We start from the raw sequence: 24,681 nt of genomic DNA, 5'->3' as shown, positions 1-24,681 counted from the left end.
TCAGTGATAATGTCGTGGATGAGTAGTGCTTTGTTGTTGAGGGAGCGGGTATTCTGCAGCATAAATGTCACATAGTTGTTCATAGCTGCTGGGGGGAACAGGGAGGGAGAAACCAGCACACTGTCAGCACAGGCCAGGGACCTCAGGTAGATAGAGCGAACGGGAGGTTTGGTCGGATGACGTCGTTTGTTGTGATGACGATATCGCCGTGCGACAGACCGTCTGCCAGAAACAACTGCGGGAATAGGAGTTTCGGAGTAGAAAAACTTGCATCTGGATGCCCGGTGTATGTAGCGGGGATGACGCAGAAGCCTAAGGGATTTGATAACGGCAAGGGGGTCGGGGATAGTGTGGTAGAAAAAGTTACGAAGTTCCAGCGAGGAGTATTGGAGCAGCAACGAGGAGTATTGGAGCAGCAAAGGTTATTTTTGTGCAAAGACGAATAATTCTTTAAGCATCCTAGATAAATAGTTTTTTATCAGTGTGTATTAGGGTGGTCCTTAATTGAAAGTCTCCAACCCCCAGAATTCATTCTATTGGTCAAGAAAACTCTCCTGGTGAATTTTTTCCTCAATCAGACAACATGTACCCCTCCCTCATCAACCTTGAAGTTTAGCCTCAGTTGCAGCACCGTGGCTGCTGGTGTGGCAGCCTCGGTCGATGAGGGAGGGGTACATGTTGTTGGAATTTGAATAAAATTCACCAGGAGAGTTTTCTTGACTATCATAACGGATTCCAGTGGTTGGAGCTTAAAATAAATGAATTTGAAAATGTGCATGGCACTAAGGACCACCCTAGTGTGTATACTGACAGAGAGTTCTCTCTGTCATGGAAATACCATATTGTGACTGCTCTATTATACTTAGGTTAACTAGTACCCTTCAGGGACAATGCTGTCCAACTCAATGTTTTGTTTTACTTCCTCTTCATAGTCCATCAGCTTGAAGATAGATATTTTTACAAAGGACCTACTTTGATCCTTTACTCAGTTTAACATCATCACACGACTCTGGGTTATCATACTGTTATGTATTTTGGCTTCAAATGCATATTGAGGCTATTATCTGGGGGTTTTCATTGTTGAATAATCTGTAAATGTTAAAAAGTCAACAGGAAACCAAGATCCCAACCGACTCAGAGAGTTAACATTAATTAGCTATAGCTAGATAAAGCGAATACAATCTAAGTTCGCCTCATTGGGCTTCATAATCTGTCCGACATATGACTTCCTCTCTCTTCAGTCACTAGATTTGGAAGAGTGGAAAAACACAACTTTGAACAGGAAAAAAACGTTGTAAAATCAATTACTGCAAAAATCACAAGAGATGTCAGCTCCTTACATGCAGGGCTAGAATGAAAATCTTGGCAAGCATGGCAACAGTATAAGGTCAAATCTAATACCATCCTTCTCTCGTACATACAGCAGTGTCAGGCCATCAGGCAGTCTTTTTAAAGTGATCATCTGACTTACCCTCTCACCCCACCCGACTCCCACACTCATGAACACATCCGAGTCTGCACCTCGGGCGGGGAAGAAGAAAAAGGGCAAAACACTCGATGTGTGGTTGCTTCGAGCGTGTCATAATTTTTAGTTTAGCAGCATGTTGCTTTAGATGTTATCCAACGAGTGCAATCATTGTATTCATTAAGTAGATATTAAACAGAGAAACTAAATGTTGCCATTAGTTGCAAACATTTTCGTTTGTATTATGGGAGGGTTTTAATCAGCTGTGGCTATGAACATGGAAGAGATTATCAAATGATCTTTGGGAGGAGTTAAAGTCCATCAAGCCAACGTCCCTAAAGGTTGTTGGAAAACTCAGATCAGAGATTTTGGAGGAACGCATTTCTTTATGGAAACATTAAAACATTTATTAGTGTCAAAAAAAGACCAGAGCCACTCATAGAAGATATACAAACAAGCTGTCAACTTGCTACGGATTCAGCGACATCCACGTTGGGTGACATCTTCAATGTATAATAGACAACTCTGCTGTGTTATGTTATGTTCTTCAATTCTAAACTCTAGTTTATTTCTAAATAGCTTTAGTCCTTACTGGAATCAATAGCAATACAAAATACTTTAATGGAACTGCAAAGAGCTTTGGATAAAAGCATCCAGTTGACAGCCTGCAGTAATCTCAAAGTTTAGGATAATCACTGAAGAAGTACTCTGGGTACTGTCTGCAGGTTATTTAACTTCTTGCTTTGCAATCAATCCATCCTGGCAGTGCACACAGTGAGCACTTTATTTCAACATGGACTAACATACTGGAGCTTGAGAGTACGGCTATACTGAGGTGTTTTTCCTCCGGAGACGGAGCGAAGAGACGGAACGGCTCCACCTGTTGCTGCCTGCGATCTGCGATCTACGGAGGCATGCTCCCACCTGTAGAATACGGCTGTACTGGAGGTTACCGGGCGTGTGCTGCTGTACGGAGGAGGCTTTTACCACCGCTGGGGCCTGCTTTCCACCTGTCCTGGTTCTGCTGTTGCAGAGGCCTGCTTTCACCCTGGGAATACCACGGAGGGACCGGAGCGCTTCCACGCTGCTGTTTTCGCCTGTCCTTTGCTGCTGTGCTGATTTTGCTCCAGGAACATCGCGGATACTGTGTGCTGGTCTGGGAAAATGGCCCATATCGGGATGCTCTAGTCATTCTGAGAAGTCTACTGGATTCAGGTCTGTTCTGCCACCCGCAGTGGGCATCCCCTGCAAAGGTTCGGATGTGTTGCTCAAACAATTACCGGTTGCCTGCTCGACAAAATATGTTTGTCTTTTTTGTTTTCCTGCGATGATGGTTCTTCAGGACTGCTTCTTAAGCTCAAATCACACTCTCGCAGACTTTTCCTGTGTTTCTAAATTAGATGACAATGTATGTGTGTCGTTTAAGAGGAAAAGATGCCTGTTTTTGTTGTTGTTATTACTGTCAGGAAATGTACAACCTAACCCTGGTCCGCCCAGTAGTAATAGTCAGATCGCTACTCCTGCTGATTTTAAAGCTAGGTCTGGGTTGGGTTTCATCCACTTGAATGTGCGCAGTCTGTTAGGTAAACTAGATTTTGTCCGTATCTGGGCGAGCTCGACTGACGCTGACGTCATTGTTTTATCAGAAACATGGCTAAACAAATCTATTTTGGCCTCTGACATTGCCTTAAATGGTTTTAATGTGTATCGTACCGACCGGCCTAATAAAGGTGGTGGCGTTGCCATTTATGTTAAGAATAAGTTCAGTGTAACCACATTAGTTTCCAAATCGATCAGTAAGCAATTTGAATTTTTAGCCATAAATATAGAAGTGGCAAAGGGTCAACAGGTCATGGTGGTGGGCCGCTACAGACCCCCCTCAGCTGTCAAAGACTCCTTGTCTTCACTAGCAAATCTTTTATCACAACTAGACTACAAGGAAATAGTGCTACTTGGAGATTTTAACTGGGACTGGTTAACTGCAGTGTCAGAGGATTTTAAAAACCTTTGTATCTCTTTAAATGTTACTCAGATTGTGGACAGTCCTACTCGCCCTAACATTAAGTCCCCTAATAAATCCTCCCTAATTCAATCAATCAATCAATCAATCAATCAATCAATGTTTATTTATAGCCCAATATCACAAATGTTACATTTGTCTCAGTGGTCTTCACAGTGTGTACAGAATATCAGTATGACAATACGACACCCTCTGTCCTTAGACCCTCACATCGTACAAGGAAAAACTTCCGAAGAAAACCCAGTTTAAAGGGAACATGGGAGAAACCTCAGGGAGAGCAACAGAGGAGGGATCCCTCTCCCAGGACGGACAGACGTGCAATAGATGCCGTGTGTAAATTGAAAAGATAATACATTTGCAACATAGGTAGTCCAAATGTTTGGAAATGCATGTGTGTATATTAGGAAGATGAATCCACGAGGATATCCATCCAGGACCGATGATAATTGATCTCATTTGAACTAATGTTCCCCATAAATATTCATCTGTGGGAGTATTTGCAAATGATCTGAGTGATCACTGTGTTGTAGCCACAATTAGGGACACTAAGGTCCAGAAGGTTAAACCTCGCATTATCATTAAGAGAGACAAAAAAATCGATCTGTGTGCTGATGTAGAAACCGCATGGTCTTATTTTTATCTTGGTTTTATGGAGATCATTGATAGACATGCACCCCTGCGTACATTTAGAGTAAAGGGTCGAGACAATCCTTGGTTTTCTGCTAATCTGTCCAGTCTCCTTCATGAGAAAAACAAGGCCTGGGCAAAGGCTAGGAAATCAGGCTCAGAGGTAGAATGGCTGCGTTTTAGGCAGCTAAGGAATAGCTTCACATCGCAAATCAAAAGTGCTACATCTAAGTATTATCTGTCAGTAACCACAAAGAATCTGAATAATCCTGGAACATTTTGGAAAGCCATTAAACCGTTATCCACCGTCGATATCCGTAATGAGCTACCTCCGTGCATTACCACAGCATCTGGCACTATATCGGACAGGGCTACTATACTCAATTGCTTTAATGAGCATTTTGTGTCCTGTGGTTCTCTATTTGATTCTGTCACTAACTCTGCTTCTGTGAACACTACAGTCGGTGACTCTGAAAAACGTGTGTTTGAAAACCCTTTTAGTTTTACCCCTTTTACTGTTGATGTTGTTCGTGAAGCTTTAACCAAGTTAGATCCTAAGAAACCGGCTGGCCCGGACAACGTAGAGCCTTTCTTTTTAAAGATAGCTGCAGATTTTATTGCTCCACCTCTCACTACTAATTTTAACCTCTCCCTTAGCACAAATACAATTCCAAAATTGTGGAAGTCAGCGTATGTCCTGCCTTTGCTAAAAGGAGGGGAGGCCACCTTATTAAATAACTATAGGCCAATCTCTAAGTTGTCAGTTCTGGCTAAGGTTCTTGAACGCTTAGTGAGTGAACAGGTAAAGGTGTTTTTATGTACAAATGACATCCTGTCTAAACATCAGTCAGGCTTCAGAAAGCAACACAGCACCATCACTGCCACGATGAAAGTGATGATGTGGCGAGTATTTTAGATAATAAGCAGAGTTGTGCAGCTCTATCTATTGACCTTTCAAAAGCGTTTGACACCGTCGATCATCACATTTTAAAGCAGAGGCAAGCCAGTATAGGCATGTCCAGCCTTGCAGTGGGGTGGTTTGTGAACTACCTCTCTGAAACGTCCCAATGTGTTCATTTTGATGGACTGTCTTCTGAGTGGTTGAACATTGCAAATGGTGTACCACAAGGTTCTGTTTTAGGTCCACTTTTATTCTCCATCTACATCAATAGTTTAGGTGAAAATGTGGATGAAGCTACTTTACATTTTTATGCGGATGATACTGTGATGTATTGTGCAGGTCCCTCCATTAAAGAGGCTGTTGTTAAATTACAGACTGTTTTTAACATTATTCAGACTTAGCTCTCTCAACTAAAGCTTCTTTTAAATGTTGAGAAAACCAAGGTAATGCTCTTTTCTAAAGCTAAAAAGACACCAGAGCCTGTTTTAGATATTGTAACTACGTAAGGAATACAACTTGAAGTTGTTGCCTGTTACAAATACCTGGGTATCTGGCTTGATGATTGTCTCTCTTTTAAACTTCATGTCAATAACCTGCTTAAAAAGCTGAGGGTTAGGCTAGGTTTCTTCTACAGGAACAAGTCCTGTTTCTCGCTTGAGGCCAGGAAAAGGCTCTGTGACCTTTGATCTGTGCTGGACTATGGGGATCTGGTCTATATGAATGCACCTGCCAATTGCCTGGTCAAGTTAGATGCTGCGTATCACAGTGCTCTGAGATTTGTGACAAACTGTAAAGCATTAACCCATCACTGTACCCTGTATGCAAGGGCTGGTTTGCTTTCACTAACTGTACGGAGGCTCAGTCACTGGTAAATTTTTATATACAAAGCCATGCTAGGGAAACTTCCATCTTATATCTGCTCCCTGATCTCACGGGAAATTGTAAGTGGCTACTGCCTGAGATCGAATGCTGTGGTTTTATTAAATGTGCCAACTGCTAGGACTGTCTTAGGGAGGACAGCTTTTAGATGCGCAGCTCCTCTGTCTTGGAATAGTCTGCAAATTAAATGGAAACTGAACAATCTGGTGCCACTAAATGTTTTTAAAGCTCGGTTGGATGCTACTCAATCGGAAGCTATTGGTACCTGTTTATGTGGATAATTATGTAAATGATGCTGTATGATGTCCTTTTGTTGTTCTATTTATGTTTTTATGTTTCATGTGGAACTACTTGAGCAGGTCTCAATGGGATTCATCTGTATAAATAAAGGTTTGAAATGAAATGACACAATTGTCACATCTTAGCTTTTAAAATGTCACGGTTTTGTTAGTTGGCATCGAAGCAGATCAACTCCTCAGTGTCTGTCTATGACTCCATATTTATCTATTTTCTAACTCCCTAATAATAACTGCATGAACTGAGATAAATCGACTATTCCCATGCATTTCACTCTGTCTTACACTTCATGTTTACCCACTTTCCTTCATAATAGAGTCTGAATGCTTGGGACTAATACGTTTCCAGCTTCTAAGGAGCTTCAGAAGGGGGCTACAAACAGACCAGGCCCACCGAGAAACACATAATGACCCAGCTGAGGCCACAGGAATCACAGAGACATGACTGGACATGAAGGCAGTTATTGGTTTCATATTCTGTGCAGCCTGTTGGGATGTTGTTCAGCTGAGCACCAGAGGAAAAGCCTACAATACTCATTATGTGCCAAATGAACCAAAATTGAACCAATTTGGCTACCGTCCAGTGGACAGAAGATAAAATATCCCCGACATACAGTAGCCCTCAAAAAGTAAGAGGTAGCGTAAGTGATTTGATTGTACTGATTTTTGACTCCAAATGTATCATTAATTGGTGGTTTTCCACTTTTAAGTTCATACGGTAAGTACATCTTGGTTCAAGACCAGTAAGAAAGGTATATTATGGCACTAGATTTGGACTCTGCTTATTCTGGACCGAAGACAAACATATATGTAATTCCTATTTTATTGTGGTTCACATGTGTGTGTTGCCATAGAGCCCCGATGCAAGCCCCTTTTTTAAGGGTGCAATGAACTGTTTGACTCTGGGAGCTATTCGTGTGAAAACATGACCTAGATGCTGGGGGAAAAGTAAAGCTTCATGGCAGTGAGCCGTGTGAGCGGACTTCTGACTTCATGGTTATCAAGACGCCCACATGTACCCTGCAGTGATAATGCAAGAAGGAAAGACTCCAATAGCTTCACAGAAGATTACACACACGAGTGTCTATTGATTGGAAAAGCTGGGAATCAAAAGCAGTATTTCATCTGGTATTGTGGTTTTATGGAGTCCTTGATGAGGCAAACAGAATCTTTATTGAGCGCCCTCCCTTCATCAACATAGCAGTGAAGCATTAACTGTTCCAGTACTGGGCCAACAGTGGGTCCAGGTGTTCAAACCTCAGCGCAGTTTCACATATCTCCATTGCTTCCTACCCAACAGGCCCCTAGAAAATGCCTGAGGCGGTTTATAATATCATTTACTGTGACCATGTCAAACTGCCCGTGGGAGAAAGACTCGAAGTGAGAGATTCTCCCCTTGCAAGTTAAGATTAAAATCATCAAATGGAAAACGTTCAGGGCAGGCTTAGATTTACCGAGGAATTCTTTTGTATGCGGACAAAAGAAATCAACTGAAATAGCCCCAATAACTTCACTAAAACAGCTACATTAACTACAAAGACATACACAACTCTGGACTCCTGGTCCTCTAAATGTGGCTTATAGAACCACCAACCACTGAATAATATCAAGTTGAGACAAAATATCCTATTGTTCAAACTTATTTTGGTTTATTAAATGTAGGGCTATTATCATTTTTTTAATAAACATCTCCTTGTAAGTCTCATCAAAGTATTCAACCATTACATAAAATAGAGAAAAGCAGAACATCCTCAAATGTAAGAAGCCACAACGTTTAAATTAAAATCATAAATGTTGATTAATAATGTTTTTTGTCTGTCCTAAACTACGGAAACTCTGAAAAATAGGAGACATTTTAGCTTTGAAAAACTAAACCACTCTGACCGCAGAAAGGCAGAGAGACAGTGTTGAGGACAAACACTTGCATTGAAATCCTCATCAATGTAAAGTGACCTTGGTCCCCTGAGAGCCTTTTCCTGCAGACACTGAGTAGTGTGTTTACAGATCAGAGACACTGCCGTCCATCTCCGATAAACGAGGCGACTTCAGCTGCTCCGACTGACCCTCACCCTCAATACAGGTCAAACGCTTTCAGGCTGAATCAATGGGGGCTGATGTTCCCCATTCAATTACCCATGGGTATTATTACTGTGTGTGTGTGTGTGTGTGTGTGTGTGTGTGTGTGTGTGTGTGTGTGTGTGTGTGTGTGTGTGTGTGTGTGTGTGTGTGTGTGTGTGTGTGTGTGTGTGTGTGTGTGTGTGTGTGTGTGTGTGTGTGTGTGTGTGTGTGTGTGTGTGTGTGTGTGTGTGTGTGTGTGTGTGTGTGTGTGTGTGTGTGTGTGGACAGAGTAATTATGATCAAAGCAACAAAAAGCAGGGTGGCAACAGTCAGTGTGAGATGGTGGTTTATTAAAGTGGAAACTAAGGTTTGGTTTAGTTATTGGTTAACCTTCTCGTTATCTTCTCCTTTAACTGATTTGTTTAAAGTGACGCTTTCATATTGCTTACATTGTCCGACCAACAGTCTTGTACGAAAAGATATTGAATTAGCAATCATTTATGACAAAGAAAGGCAGCAAATCCATACATTCACAGAAACGATGAGTTTATCCAAAAATGTGCGGATGGTTTTAGTTTTTCCAACAAAACATTGCAGTTCTTTGGTTTATACAATAGCATACACAAAATACAGTACCAATACTGCATGGCACATGCCACCTACATACAAACACATCATTTTCATGTTTCTTGCATTTGTAAATAATATGAATAAAACATGATGCAGTAAAAACATGTATTCTTAAAAGTGTAGGTATAAAACAATATGTAAGAATCCCCACTGCAACTCCATTTTAGGCAACCAATCGTATATTAGATGGCACAGAGTTTGTCAACCTGGTAACCAAGGAGACGGAGGAGAAGTTTGTTCTTGACGTGTCTGTCTAACCTGAGCTGTATGATATGACAAACAATGTCAGGCAAACAGTTGCCAAACAAAGGGCGATGTTAGTCTGTCATCCAAATAGCAGTTTGATTGGTGATGTGTTGTCAAGAAAGGGTTTCATAGAATAAATGCATGCGCTTTGCCACGACTCGTTCACACGCTATAAGGTAGCTTACACACATTAATGCGTCTTCTTTCTCCCCGGCTTGAACTGCATTTCCTTTAACAGGCCGGGGTTATCCTGGTTTGAACCGCTTACCCTTGAGACAAAGGTTTGGTTTGTATCTGCACTCAAAATCGGCTCCACTCATTCTCTCCAAAGAAGGAAAAAAGACAAAACCGGGCCAGGCAGTGAAGTCAAGGTTATCAGAGCCTGGTGCCACAACGTCCTCCTGTTACCATGCTGGCCTCTTCTACTCTCTTTAGACAAATGAAGGCTGAGCTGAAAGGCGCAGAGCAAGCACAAACGGCTTTGCCCTTTGTGTCTTCAACAATTTCACAGAAGGGATGTTTAATAGGAGGCAAATTGTACAGAAACCGCTGTGTTTGTGATACTCGAGTCAAGCAGGGAGACGGCTCAATGCTAGCCTGAAAGGACAAGAGAGTGGTTCAGGGATGAGTCCTAAAACCTGGCAATGAGTTAGCATTTTACCATTTCAGGTTCCATCGTCGTAAAGCCAGCGTTTTATTTTATGCGTTTTTGGTTCGATGCCTGCAATATCTTCTGTGGTTGACACAAACTTAAGAGAACACTTTTTGTCGAGCGAACCCTTGAGATGCTAACGTCTGAGTAAGCCGGCCTACAAAATATCTCATCATTGCACCACTCCAGGATGAACCAGCAAACTAAAACATGTCCTGCATTTTGCTGCAGTTTCTGAAGTCTGCTTTAAACTCATGATAAAATGGGTACAAAGTCTTGGATTGACTTTACCATCATAGCAGTAGGGTTCACTCTAAACGGCACAAACATCAAAGTGATCTAAGTCCCCGATTCACAGACGATCAGCCATCCCCGTTTCAATCCAATCACTCAGACTTTGTGAGTGTGTGTGTCCCTTTGGAGCCAGCTGTCAATGGTCCTAATAGTTACAGTAGCACAGCAACAAGAGTCTGCTGCATCTCCGATATATTGCTTTCGCTTTTCTGTGCTAGCCTTTCTCCCAAGACACACATGCACACACATAATCAATACAGCCAAGTTGTGTAGGAGGACAGTACACGCCTCGTCAATAATGGAGGTTTGTTCGAGACGCTTGATTCTCTGCCTGGTGTTTCGCTTGAGTTTTCCTGGCCATCCTGTGACTGTGCAGATTGCCCTGACTCAACCATTACAAGGCGGCAGAAAACCTAAACACACGATGAGCCAGACTGCAGATGAGCAGGCAAGAGAGTCGAGAACAGCACTAAATGGAAACACACACACACACACACACACACACACACACACACACACACACACACACACACACACACACACACACACACACACACACACACACACACACACACACACACACACACACACACACACACACACACACACACACACACACACACACACACACACACACACACACACACACACACACACACACACACACACACACACACACACACACACACACACACACACACACACACAATTTAGCAACGGCTCATAAAATAACAGACGGAACATTCCAATTTGACACAAAAGACACACACACACTTAATTTAAATAGAAGTTCCAATGGCTATCTCAATAATAAGAGAGTAATAATACAAAAGCAAAGGATGCCTGCAGCACACTAATCCGTTTTATCTCGCTCACCATGAAAGTGCTCACCATGTGTTTATTAGTATTATCTTTATGAAAGCTGGGGCTCGATATTTCCACCATCTTTATCCACTGCGAGTCCCACGACCACAGAGGAAGACATGCTATTGCCTGACAAGAGAATACGCTGGAGCAGCAGAGTATGCCAAGGAGATGAGTCACAGTGAAAATATGTTTTTGGAGTATTGGTTGGGTGGACACCAGAAGAAATGCTGGTGAAAAGAGAGTGGTTTATTGTTTGGAAGACAGTCTTCTTCTACATGCAATAGAAACTAATCTATAGTGTATGCATGGTCTAGTTTTACAAATGATTTGGACAATTTAAAAATGTCTCTGTGTGAAAAGTGTGATTCTCAAAAGAAGTTCAGTCCGGTGAACTTTGAAAAACGCTAGGGAAAAAAGTTGGCGTATTGTTTTGACGATACCCTTCTTCTACACGTGCTTTAAACTAAGCTGTAGGGTATTCATAGCCTAGTTTTCAATACAATTGTATAACTTTAAAAACGTTGTGAGTGATTCTGTTGGTTGTTAATTCTCACAACAATGGAGTCCTAGTCTTGTGACCAGTACTAACAGATGGGAGCTGCAGCGGCGGATACTAACCCACAGCCTCCAAAAACACAAATCACAGATGATGAGAGGCTGACCTCTCGTTGGGAGAAATGAGCGCTGCCAATGGCAAGGTTCCTTTCTCTACAAACAGTCATTTCCCTTATGACTGGACCTTGAAGAAGACCTCACAAAGTGTTTGTCCTCATACTGTCTAATGGAAAGTCCAACATTCTACTTGGTCAAATATACCAGTACATCATACACTGAACAAAAATATAAACGCAACACTTTTGTTTTTGCTCCCATTTTTCACGAGATGAACTCAAAGATCTAAAACATTTTCTATATACACAAAATAACCATTTCTCTCAAATATTGTTCACAAATCAGAAAAATCTGTGATAGTGAGCACTTCTCCTTTCCCGAGATAATCCATCCCACCTCACAGGTGTGGCATATCAAGATGCCGATTAGACAGCATGATTATTGCACAGGTGTGCCTTAGGCTGGCCACAATAAAAGGCCACTCTGAAACGTGCAGTTTTGCTTTATTGGGGGGGTCTGGGGGGGTCCGAAAACCAGTCAGTATCTGGTGTGAGGGGTAGGGTTAGGGTTAGGCGTAGGGTTAGGGTAATGTTGTGAATCGAGTGGCCTGTGTTCGTCGTCCATAACATACGCCTGCCCATACCATAACCCCACCACCACCATGGGCCACTCAATTCACAACATTACCCTAACCCTAACCCTACCCCTAACCCTAATCCTACCCCTCACACCAGATACTGACTGGTTTTCGGACCCTCCCAGACCCCCCCAATAAAGCAAAACTGCACGTTTCAGAGTGGCCTTTTATTGTGGCCAGCCTAAGGCACACCTGTGCAATAATCATGCTGTCTAATCAGCATCTTGATATGCCACACCTGTGAGGTGGGATGGATTATCTCGGCAAAGGAGAAGTGCTCACTATCACAGATTCTTTCAGATTTGTGAACAATATTTGAGAGAAATGGTTATTTTGTGTATATAGAAAATGTTTTAGATCTTTGAGTTCATCTCGTGAAAAATGGGAGCAAAAACAAAAGTGTTGCGTTTATATTTTTGTTCAGTGTATAAATTGTATTTTCTACCAGTAATGCAAGTAATGTGAGTTTTCTCCTTGTGGTTTCAGTGAGTGTGTGCTTCTGTCCAGAACCACTCTTCCCAAAGGGATATGCATCCTGCCAGAGGCATTATCACATGACCTTGTCCACAAGGGAAAAGGCAGGGCGCTTGAGTGTGAGTATGTGTGAGAGACAGAGTGTGTGTTTGTATACGCATGCATCCATGTGTGATGTAACTGCCAACGGTCTGTCTGGCTTACCAAAGATATTTGTGGAATGTCCTTTCTTGGCGAGGGGCTTCAGCTCGTTGTGACCCCAGCCGTACTGCCTGTAGCTGTCCCATGCATGCTTCATCATCTGCAACAACAAAGACAACAGAACAACATATGAGAAGATGTGAAGCCTCATGAGTAAGCAAAACACAAGTGTAACGTCACAGACACACATCCCGTAACACATGATTCTACCTTCAGAATATGGCCTTGATGAAGATCTCTGAATGATGAAGTTAACATTTGCAACATGATTTTAGTTTAAATTGACTTACAATTAGAAATGTTAGGGTAATATAATTTAGATTTAACAGCTGTTGTCCCTGGAATCAGTCATGGTGCCACTAAAATCAGTCAAAAACATACACAGCAGAACAAACAATATGTGTATAGTATCATCAAGAAGAATGAAGTAGCTGCATGTGATTGGATATTCTTGACAAATGACCCAGGCGATTCGTAGAGGCATAATCATTAACAGCATTACTGTTGAGGTAGAAAGAGCTCCTTTATAAAGCCATTTGTTTGAATTACAACCTTTGCTTTCTGTCAATATTATATTAAGTGGCACCTCAGGGCAGAGCAATTCATTATCAATTAATCAATTAATCAATTAACTGCTACATCTCTCGCATATTGATGTAAAACACAGGTAAACTGAACCCAATCAAATGTAGGCTTTAGGGATGGGAACGATTAATCGAATATTCGAAATTATTCAGGTATTCGAATATGAGTTATGAATATTTGTATTAATTATTTTTTTTTATTTTTTTTTTGGGAGTGATGCCTAAGTTGAATACATATTATCAAATTGAATAATTCAATGTATATGTATATATATATATATATATATATATATATATATATTAGGGGTGTAACAGTAACCGTATTCGTCCCGTACCGTCACGGTTCGGCACATGCAGTCACACGGCGAATACGCCTTTTTTTACGAGTGGGAAAAAAGTCTGTCACTCAGGGCAGTATTACACTATATATAATCCAGGGGGCGGTATTGCGCCTAAAAGCCCGCCGCCCGTAAATAACAAATGAAGAACAAGAACAAAACACAACAAAACTAACACAATACATGAAGAAGAACAGTTAGTAGCTACGGCGAGTTCACACAACACATAGGAGCTAGTGACCCACCTGCTTCTTTTAAATCAGGTGTGTGGGAACATTTCGGGTTCCCTGTGGACTACAACAATGATGGGGCGCACCCCATCGTTGTTGTGGATCGGACGAGGACGGTGTGTTGGCGTTGTTCGACCGTGGTAACATGTCAAACATGCTCAATCACATCCGAGTCAGTCTCAGTCCCCAGCGAGAGGGCTTTCTCGACGGCAGGTGACATAGTTACCGCCAACAGATCTGCCCTCACGACTGACAACGTAGACAAACTCATCTTTTTGAAGAACAACTTGAAAATAGAGTAAAGCTTGAGTACCTTTATTTAGGCATAATGGCCTCACACACTCACAAGTTAATTACACATGTTAGACATTGCTCCTAAAGGTACAGATTTTTATTTTGTTTTATATTTATCATTGTATTTATTTTATATTTTGACATCAGGAGATGTTATACAGTTCTGTATTGCCTTTTATTGATTGTGATTGAAACACTTTCTTATTATTTATTTTAATATTTTCAAGACATTCTTTTTAGTTGTACAGCAAAACCTTTTAGTTTGACATCAGCCATTATAAATAATATGGCCATCTGAGTGTGTGTGTTACTGTTTGTGGTTTCTTTTTAACTGTGTAATACAGTTAATGATTCCAAATGTTAGAGTTCCTTATTTTCATACCAAAACTTGCACTACTGTTAAAAATAAATAACAGCAAAAAAAAATTATGCATTTGGGAATTTTCTTTGCTTTTCCTTGTTGTACCGAACCCGTACCGAACCGTGAGCCCCAAACCGAGGTACGAACCGAACCGTGACTTCTGTGAACCGTTACACCCCTAATATATATATACGACAGTGCCATAGCTAAATGTGTTAGTTGACGTCTAAAAGGTGTGTTTTGCTCCGCTCACCGGTCCCTCACAGCGGGCAGAACTTATATATACATGCAGGGGCGGCGCCAGGGGATATCTAGGAGTTGCTATAGCAACTCCAACAATTGGCCTAGCAACGGCTTAGCAACCCCATTGTTTTGATATGAAAATGTATCATATTTATACACATGCGAGAATGTGTATAAATATGATACATTTTCGCGGGATCTATCAGGGGCGGGTCGTTGTAATTTACTGCGTGAACTGTTACTTGGCTAATTCTCAGTAGATTGAAAATGGAAACATTTCTCACAGTCACAAGTCAGCGTAAACGACCGCGTTCTCCAACGGAGCCGGTCCAGCTGGACAACCCTGCTATCCACAAGGATCCCGATGTGCACTATGAAAACCGGGAGGATTGGGACCACGAAGAACAGGTGCCCCCGCCAACTGACCCGCTGCACCCGCAGCAGCAGGACCAGCTAGCTGCTACCACGAGCTGCAGTGGAACTAGCGCTGCTCCTCTTGATCCATTGTCCTCATTTCCTCCACCCTGCTCTCTGCAGAGCTCCACTCCAGAATATACAAATTCTGCTAGTCAGTGATTCTCAGACACAGCGTCTCACCCTTTGAGCATCTCGGCAGAAATGAGCAGTCACTCCTCTCAGTTACAAATGGTCATTTTAAATGAATCAAGAATGTGTTGTATTTTCCGACATGGCGCATTGTTCGAGGCGTGCTGACAGTGAGATCTAACACGGGGAATTGTGAATGAGGAGAAGAGAACTGAGAATGAGGAGGAGGAGGAGGAGGAAAAGTGCGTTATTTAGGCAATGTTGTAGGTGGGAGTTAGGAAGAGACCGCCCCTTCCAGGTGTGTATGTGTGTGCGTTGTCCGGTGTGTGTTACGTGAAAGTCATGAGTGTTACACTATCGATTGGTTCTGTAAATAAAGAGAACGTTTTCGACATTGAAGGCTTGAGTGATCTTGAATAGCGGTGAACGCTACAATATGAACAGGCTCGTGCTTGGCCCACTGGTATTGTTTGTTTATTTTGAAAATTAACTAGCAACGCCGTGCTGTCATATAGCAACTGCTAAGCTACTGCAGCAAAAAAATCCTGGCGCCGCCCATGTATACATGCTATACCTTGCTATACCCGCAACATCCGTTCCAGCTGAGAGGGTCTACAGCTGGGCTGATTGTGAATCGCCTCCGCACATGAAAGCTGTAGGCCTATAGCTGTCAAACTGTGATCACCAGTTCAATATATTTGACAAATTCGACTTGGTTTCTACACTTATTTGAACATGTATATATTTATTTCCAAAAATTCTTGAAAAAAAATTGGGTAAAAAAAAAAATTACCCAATTTTATTTTTATAGGATATGTACATTTCGGTTAACCGTTTTTTGGGGGGTCGAATATTCGAATATACATTTGCTTTCACATTCCCATCCCTAGTAGGCGTAAGAGGAACGAAATCACTAGAAGTTAGGGCTGTTCAATTAATCGTATTTAATCGCAATTACGATTTTGGCTTGCAACGATTATGAAAACAACAACATCGAAATAAAAGGATTATTTATTTATTTTAATCAAACATTTAATAAAAAAAAAATCTTATTTTTTTATTGGTTTTTCAGTTGAATTATACTTAAAGTTCAGGGTAATCAACTGTTAAAAACATACTGTTCACTTTTTTTTTTTTCAATAAATTGATGTTTTCAAAGTAAATGGATAATCGTTTTTAATAATCGTGATATCAATTATTGACCCAAATAATCGAGATTATGATTTTTGCCATAATCGAGCAGCCCTACTAGAAATAAACAATTAAAAAATACACACACACACACACACTAATGTTCGAGTGCGTTCCTTTCTCTGTATCTGTAGACATTTGGCATCCGGATAGAACTAAATTATAATTTTTCATACAAGGCTCGGGAAGCTGAGGATAGAGACTGTGCGCTGAGCCCTGACACGGAGGCTGATGCTGAAAAGAGGAGCTCCGGGGCAAACAGGGAAGACGACACAGGCGAGAAAAGGGCCAGCTTTTAGTGCTGCTATTTCAGTGTTTTTTCCTCCTACACAGCCCTTATTCAAGTGGCATCGACAAGCTTGGGAAAGTTCATTTCTTGTCTATATGTCTGTGTCAATCTCTGTGTGCTTCTACTGAAATCAGATGATTTTCTTCTCCATATCGTCTGTAGACCTGGCAGCTCTCCTATCTGTCTATCAGCCAATCTCTCTCTCTCCATCTCTCCATGCCCGTCGGCCACTCACAACATCTCTATGACCTGAATATGACCTGGATGATGGCAGTGATGATACTGCACAGTTTTTCTGATATTGTTTTTGGTTACTTTGGTTCATTTTCATGGTTCCATCCACTATAAAATGTGAAAATATTTGGCTATTTTACTATTGCACAGGGTATGACATTGTTGCGTTTTCACTAACCTTGAAATATCTCAAAAAGGAACAATGGTATTAATAAAGGTGTATGTATTAAAAGCAACAACTGTTTGAACATATTGTTTTCCAGGAACCTAAATGGCAGCAGGTCAAGAATCTTTGTAGCAGCAAAGTTCTTCCTGCATGTTTTTTTGCATCCGTTTGTAACTTTCTTAAATCTCCACATTATGAGTAAAGGAGCAATGACAAGTCCATCGACAATACAATACAATTTTGATAAGAGAATAATTGTTAGAGTAATATTCTATGCAAAAATGGCAAATAATGTAGTTTTTTGCTATTTGAATATGATTTAAAATTAAATATATTTGGGATTTTGACTGACAAAACAAGACAGTTAAAGATATCAACTTGGCTTTGTGTAAACTGGGATGGATATTTTCACATTTTTATAGACCAAAGGATTAGCCTAGGACATAATTGGCAGATTAGTTGACAGTTAAATATGTGTAAGTTGTAGTCCTAATAGTGAGAGAGTCCTTAGAGGAGAGTAGAAACTAAAACCAGGTATCTGCATCACTGTATCGCATTACAGGAAGTAGCAGATCAGTTACCGTGTATTTCTATTAGTGTTGCACGGTGTACCGATACTTGAAAGGTACCGCGATACCCTGCCGTTAAAAACGGTACAATTCCTCCGTTTCATTAGTATCGGTACTTTAAGAATGACGGGGAAAAGTACTGTGTGTGAGCCGTGTGTGTTCAGCGCTCTGCTTCCACTCCCTGCACTGCAGCCGTGCCTGCAGCCGTGCCTGCAGTCCCGCCCCTCTCAAGCACGCTCTAAGTCCCTCCCCTCTCTCGTGCACGCGGCCACGCGCTAGCTGCCAGAGCATGTGAGAAAACGAGAAGCATGGCTGCAAGTGGGAGTGCAACTGCCGCTGCGCCTCGGCTTGTTGACAAAAAAGACGCCAGAAGTGAAATTTGGAAGCATTTGAGCGATATCTCTGACAGTGAGGGCAAGCCTACGGACACCACGAGGCCTGTCTGTAAGACATGTTTTAGATCCCTGCAAACCAAGGGAGCCAACACATCAGACTTGGCTAAGCACCCGCCGACCGGAATCCAGAGCTGTTTAAAGAATTTAAAGACACACAGGTTAGCGAATGTGATAGATTAGGGGTTCCCAACCTTTATTGTGCCAAGGACCGGCAGATAGGCTACATAAAAAAAAAAAAATCAATTTTAACTGATTTTAATATTTACTCACCACCTGTAGCAACAGAGGCTAATTGTAGCCTATGTAACAGCCTGAACAAATAATAGAACAATGCATCCAAAACATATTAACAACGTTTAAAAAACAGCCGGTGTCGTTTTTTGGTTTTTCGGAAAAACGGAAAACCAAAAAAACTGACGTTATTCAGTTTTTAAACCAAAACGGGAAAACGGATAAATCAACGTTTTGGTTTTGTTTGTATGATTTACGGATAATCCAGTGATGGGAAAACGAGGAGAAGGCGCATTAGTGTGTGTGTGTGTGTGTGTGTGTGTGTGTGTGTGTGTGTGTGTGTGTGTGTGTGTGTGTGTGTGTGTGTCATTTGTTTTCAGAAGATATTATGATAGTGACGTTCGTTCCGGTGCACGTCCGACAGCATTTAGCACTACATCGAGATTAAGATTAAACTAATTTATTTTGGGAACACCCGCATATAGGCTACCTATGGAGTTAGCCAGATGTGTGTAAATTACTGTTCATGGTCATTTGAAAACAAATGCCGGTGTCGGACAGACACAAACACAGAGCTGAGCAGAGCACACACACACACATCATGCGCCTTGGTGACTGGACATCTCCTTCATAAAACTAATACAAGGGGGAGTAATCGGGCAGTGTAGAGGTGTATGTGGTTAACACGTAGCAGCCTGCAGTCTCTCGCAGTTCTGAAGAAGGTAAACACAGCGAAGGCGGTGCGTAAAAAGGCACAGCTCTCGGGGCGCTGGTGCTGCACTTCTCAGAGGCGGAGTTATACGTCGCGCTGCCTCCTGATGCTGCCTGCAGCCATTTCATGAAGTGAAAGAGGTTTTCCTTCAAACAGCTGCGGGCAGACGATACCGTGAGAGTCCCGGACATGAATTCATAGATCAAGGCAGACTGGTTTACTCTCCTGTTTTGCCAATCCGGTGCTTAAACAAAGGCAAGGCAAGTTTATTTATATAGCACTTTTCAACACAAGGCAATTCAAAGTGCTTTACAAAAAAATGAAAGACATTAAGAAAATGGCATTTAAAATCAGTCATTAAAAAGAAAAGCTAATAAAATAAACATATAGCTCTACACCCCTGGCCGACATGTCCTTAAAATGAAGTCCGAGTTTGAAATATATCTCAAATAATGTATGCACTGCCATTTCCCCACAGAAACATAACAGTCTGCAATGAAACGGTTGTCTTCTGTGCGCTCCTCTTCCTACTTGGCGCACCGGTAACTTTCTCATGCGCACAAGAGGCTGAGACCAGGCTGAGCCGCCGAATCGGAACATCATAAAATCCATTTTCAACGGCTATCTGGTGAAAGATTAACTAGGCTACTGGATGAAATAATATGACTGCTATAGGTGCGAACATTAAACACTTTTTGAAAAAAATATTATGATAAATATTTTTATATATTTATAATTCTGCAAATATTACGATAAATTCACAGCTATTTCGCGGCCCGGCAGTAACACCTCCGCGGACCGGGGGTTGGGAACCCCTGTGATAGATAACATAATTACATCATGCTCAAGCCCATGCCCTCAAATCTAAGTCAAATAAGTGTAATTTATTTTGTGACAAACGAACGTTTTCTTAGTTTGACGAGGCAATTAATGGCAATGATAACTGTCTAATACTATCTTCTTAGCTAACTTACCAATGTGGCTAACATCTGCAATATACATTTTGTCAATAATTATTTATATTACTGTACTATTACATGTTAATAAAATATAAAAAAAATTATATTTTATAAAACAAAAATGTTGTTTGAGATGATGCTTAATTTTATTTAATACGAATTATTGTCATTTATTTTGTTTATTGTTCTCATTGTTTAAAAGTTTGTGTTATGGTTCTGGTGTGAAATAAAGCACAATAATTACATTTAAGACTGTTTCCCTTTTTTTAAGAAAAGTATCGAAAAAGAATCGGAATCGTAATTCTTAACTTGGTATCGGTATCGAAACCAAAATGTTGGTATCGTGACAACACTAATTTCTATGATAGCAAAATACGCCTGTTTCCCTTCATGCCCAACTGCCTTCCTCTTTATGCCACCATGTGTGGCTCAGTGTCCAAATCCTCCTCCATGCTTTCCTCAGGCAGGCAGCCAAGCTAATGAAGACCAGGAGCGTCTCTGTGTTGTTGGCCTCGTGGCTTCCCATGACGCACTCACCAAGGATTATAAATCAAATTAATACACACCATGACATGTTGGCTCCGTGTGTTGATTGGATGCTTCATCAAGTTTTTATTGGCCCATATGCCAAGGATAGGTACAACAAGACAGGAGGCTGGACAATAGTTGACTAACTGCCTATTCAAAAGGACCTTGGAAAGCTAATTGGACATTAAGCTGCAAAATGCTGTTATTGATTTTGACAAATACCTCGTGCCATCAGAGCATCTTGGGATCCAGGAGAAAAAGAGGGGGAAATGGGTGGCTGGCTCATCTCACATTTCAACTGAACCTCATCAGTAATAATTGGAAAATTGGCAGCACAGAAAAACATTTGGAGCCCAAACCAACATTTTTGTAAACTCTGACAAGTCAAGTTAACCGGCAATTAATATTTCCAATAAGAACACTTTATCATCGGCGCTGTGACATCAAAAGGTCAGCAGTATTGCCAAATTCATATAATTATCGCCCAGCTCCATTTCAACAAACTATCTGCTGTTTACGTTCTGCAACCTTCTGTGCGGTTAAATCTGGACAGTTGTGGAAATCTGATAAATGATGCATCTTCTTGTTCAGCACTTTGAGGCAAGCCATGAATAAATTAAAGTGCTATCAAAATGTTACCCCGAGACAAGCCTTTCGTGGAGGAAGTGAGCTCCAGAGGATGGTTCACTTTATCGGAAAATACCTCAAAATGTGACTCACAACAAATGAACTTTCCAATCACAGGACTGAGGCTGGGAAAAGGAGTCTTTCTTATTATGGTCCTTGGTCTTGGGACGACCTTCAATCACGCCTCAAACTGACGGCACTTGTCTCAATAGCATGTTTTAGATTGAAGTTGTCTGAAGTCCTTACCACCAGCTGCTCTTGCAGTAATAAGTAGTGCACCTTTCTTACTGTCCTAATGTGCTCAATGTAGTGACTGCTTTTTTGTCTTTTGTTTTCTTAGTTATGTTCTCTGTATTTTATATGTTTGTGTTATGTGTAACGTTGCTGCCTTCTTGGCCAGGTCAGCATTGCAAATGAGATTCTATCTCAATGCTTTTATCTGGTTAAATAAATAAATATTGTTTCCATAGACTAAGCGGTTTGGCTGGGATTTCCATATTCAAGTCACATATTTTACCAGATCATTCAATATGTTGAATTAGCAGCTATTAAGATCGGCTGTGAATATTAGCAAACATTTTTTATATTTGTACACAAGAAAAGCAAGATTCTTATCATTAAATCATTGTGACATTATCTAACCCAACTAGCTGATTGTTTACTCTGCCTAGAAGGTTAGTTTTTATTTTCGATGTGTGTTTGTTTGTTTGTCAGCCGTGTACGAGAAAAAAACCACAGCCCTGATTTACATTCAACTTGGTGTAAGGCTTGGGCCGAGGAAGAAGAACCTATTACTATAATATTGCATTATTTTTCTCTCAAGCGCTGTTCAAGGTCTGCGCTCTCAACAGTGCCCTTCTAGTTGATTATTTCAAAGACTACTATTACATTCAATGACTTGTCAGCAAAGACTGCATCCACAGTGAAGGGATCACTTGATATGCATTGATTTTGGTTGAGAGTCTGGAAAAAGCCGAAGCCCACTCTCACCCAACTGCCTCTTTCCTATAACACTGTAATCATCTAATCTACATGACAAGCAAACGCAAATCTACCACACACATATTGACTTCCTTTAAATGGTTTCCAACCTGCTGAGGAACAGTACATTAGAATGTAAAGCAACAATTTAGGGGGGTAAACCTTCAAGGAGACCAAAGACTCAAGGCTGTAAAGCGTGTGGAAAATATAAAAGAGAAACTACAACTCAAGATGGAAATGTATTTAGAGAAAGGATTTCCTGTTTTAAGGTAAATAGCAAAGTGAACATATTGTAAACATTTAATTAGACACTTTGAAATAGTAAACAAATCATTCAGCTCTGTCTCACACATTTGTAATAATAATTATTATTTTATATTGTACTTGAAGATTTATTAAAACAGTATTATTTGAATCTGTACCGTGTAGTGTGACTCACTCTCCAAACTTGTTTTAATACATTTCAAAAAGAAAATATAGCAACTACCATGAGACTAAGTAGAATAAATGTTGTTTAAACTAAACCAAATACAAATCCCAGGCCCTACCTGCACCGGAATCCCTTTCTTAGTCCCCCAGAGGATCATTTTACATTGTTACAGCAGAAAAGAGCCACAGACTGCTTAATGTTACCTAAGCATGCAAAACGCACTAAAGATAAAAAAAAGAAATGATGATAAAAAGTTCACATTTGACAAAAATACACATCCTGTAACAGTTCTGAGGATTTAGCCGCCAGGTATATTGCAGTTTTTAACGGCATATATATATATATTTATTGCACACATTGCACATAGTTGGTATTCAACAACAAGAGATGTTATAGTCTGTGTTGTTGTGTGTGTGTGTGTGTGTGGGGGGGGGGGGGGGTCTACTAGGGGCCGTGCTGGTTATATAGTCTGACCACAGGGTTAGGGTCTAAGTTCCTATAAACCACGTCCATCATGTCAAACGTTCCCTAGCCTTCACTTCCTGTCCCCTTGCTTCCCCGCCCCACACTCAGCTGTAACCCCCAGTGAGTCCTGGTGGCGGTTCGTCCTCTTGTCACTTAGTGCTCACTGTGGATTTCTACATGTGCGACTGAGCGTGACGACAGCCAGCAGCTTGAAGAGAACGAAGAGCGCCTGTTCAACCCGTGCAGCGCTCCCAAGTTACACAGACTGAGGAACGCAGTCTGTTCTTTTGCAAGATTCATCATCTTTTCTGTGGCAGCTGCTTGGTGAAGCTCAGTCACTGTAATCCTTTCCCAAAATATATACTTTATAATATATTCTTGCCCGGGCTCCTTTATATTGTTAAATACAGAAAGCCTGGTTTGATTTTCCTTTAATTAAGTTTACAACGAATATGTTAAAATACATACAATATAATGTTGTTGGGCGTGGAAAACGCAATAATCTCAATAAGTGGTATACAAGGTTTTGGAAATTAATATTTCATTAATATTCGACTTTCCATAAAGACTGTTCATGTCCCAATGAATGGAAACCACCATAAGACGTACTTCCTACAGCTAGGACCTTTAAATCACATTATTTGTCCAACTACAGCCATGTTGTTAATGATGGATAAAAGTAATTGCGATTCTCCTCTCACACATATAGTAAACATTGTTGTTTTTTGGCAACTTTAGCCCAGCCTTGCAAACTGTTTGCTAGTTTTATTTATAACACAAAGGACATTACAGTACATACAGTAAAGACCCAAATTCAGATGCTATTCTTATACAATCGCTCATAAAACGGCTTATCCCACGTCATAATCAAACACTATGCATGCATGATATACCGTTTACACGACCGGTATTAACTTTGGAATATTGTCAGATCTGAAATAATAGTGGAATAACAATATGCATGTAAATGTAGTCAATGACATTTTCACAAGTATCTATTTTACTCTGTCATTAAGGCCCCCACCGTCTTCAGGTGAGCCCGGAGTCATGCGCTGTATCATTATCAATCCGTTTCCTTTTCTTAATCAGGACACTGCGCACACCGTTTAAAACGACTCAAATTCCCATGTGGCATCTGTGTCTAAGAACCAGAGAGAGGCGAAGTCCCTCCATGGGACCTTATTTCGGAAAAAGTATGTATTGAAGTCAATGGGGAGAGAAAGATTATCTTTCGATCCCGTTTGAATTGTGCCACGAATTACACAGATGTTTGTCAATTCAAAAGATAATTTTGCAAGCCAAACAAATTAAAATGTGTCTTAAAACTGGGAAGTAACACTTTTTTTGTGTGAAACCGCTCAATGAACTACATCTCCCGTCTCGCACCACACACCAAGACGGCCGTCACGTTGAAACATCTCACTTCTTTCTTTCAGAATGAGGAGAAAA

At 41.0% G+C, this 24,681-nt stretch overlaps 1 protein-coding gene across 1 annotated transcript in view; it reads right to left on the bottom strand.

The window, feature by feature from the left end:
- The window catches only part of man1a2 (mannosidase, alpha, class 1A, member 2), a 170,523-nt gene that overhangs the window by 104,877 nt on the left and 40,965 nt on the right, over positions 1–24,681 (bottom strand). The window contains exon 4 of the mRNA XM_034110158.2: positions 12,863–12,959. Within this exon, the coding sequence (XP_033966049.1) occupies positions 12,863–12,959 (97 nt within the window). The remainder of the gene's footprint in view (positions 1–12,862; positions 12,960–24,681) is intronic.

This window comes from Pseudochaenichthys georgianus, chromosome 21 (genome assembly GCF_902827115.2).
Source record: "Pseudochaenichthys georgianus chromosome 21, fPseGeo1.2, whole genome shotgun sequence".
NCBI lineage: Eukaryota > Metazoa > Chordata > Actinopteri > Perciformes > Channichthyidae > Pseudochaenichthys > Pseudochaenichthys georgianus.
Note: the sequence above shows the minus strand (reverse complement) of the source record. Positions and strands in the feature narration are given on the sequence as shown.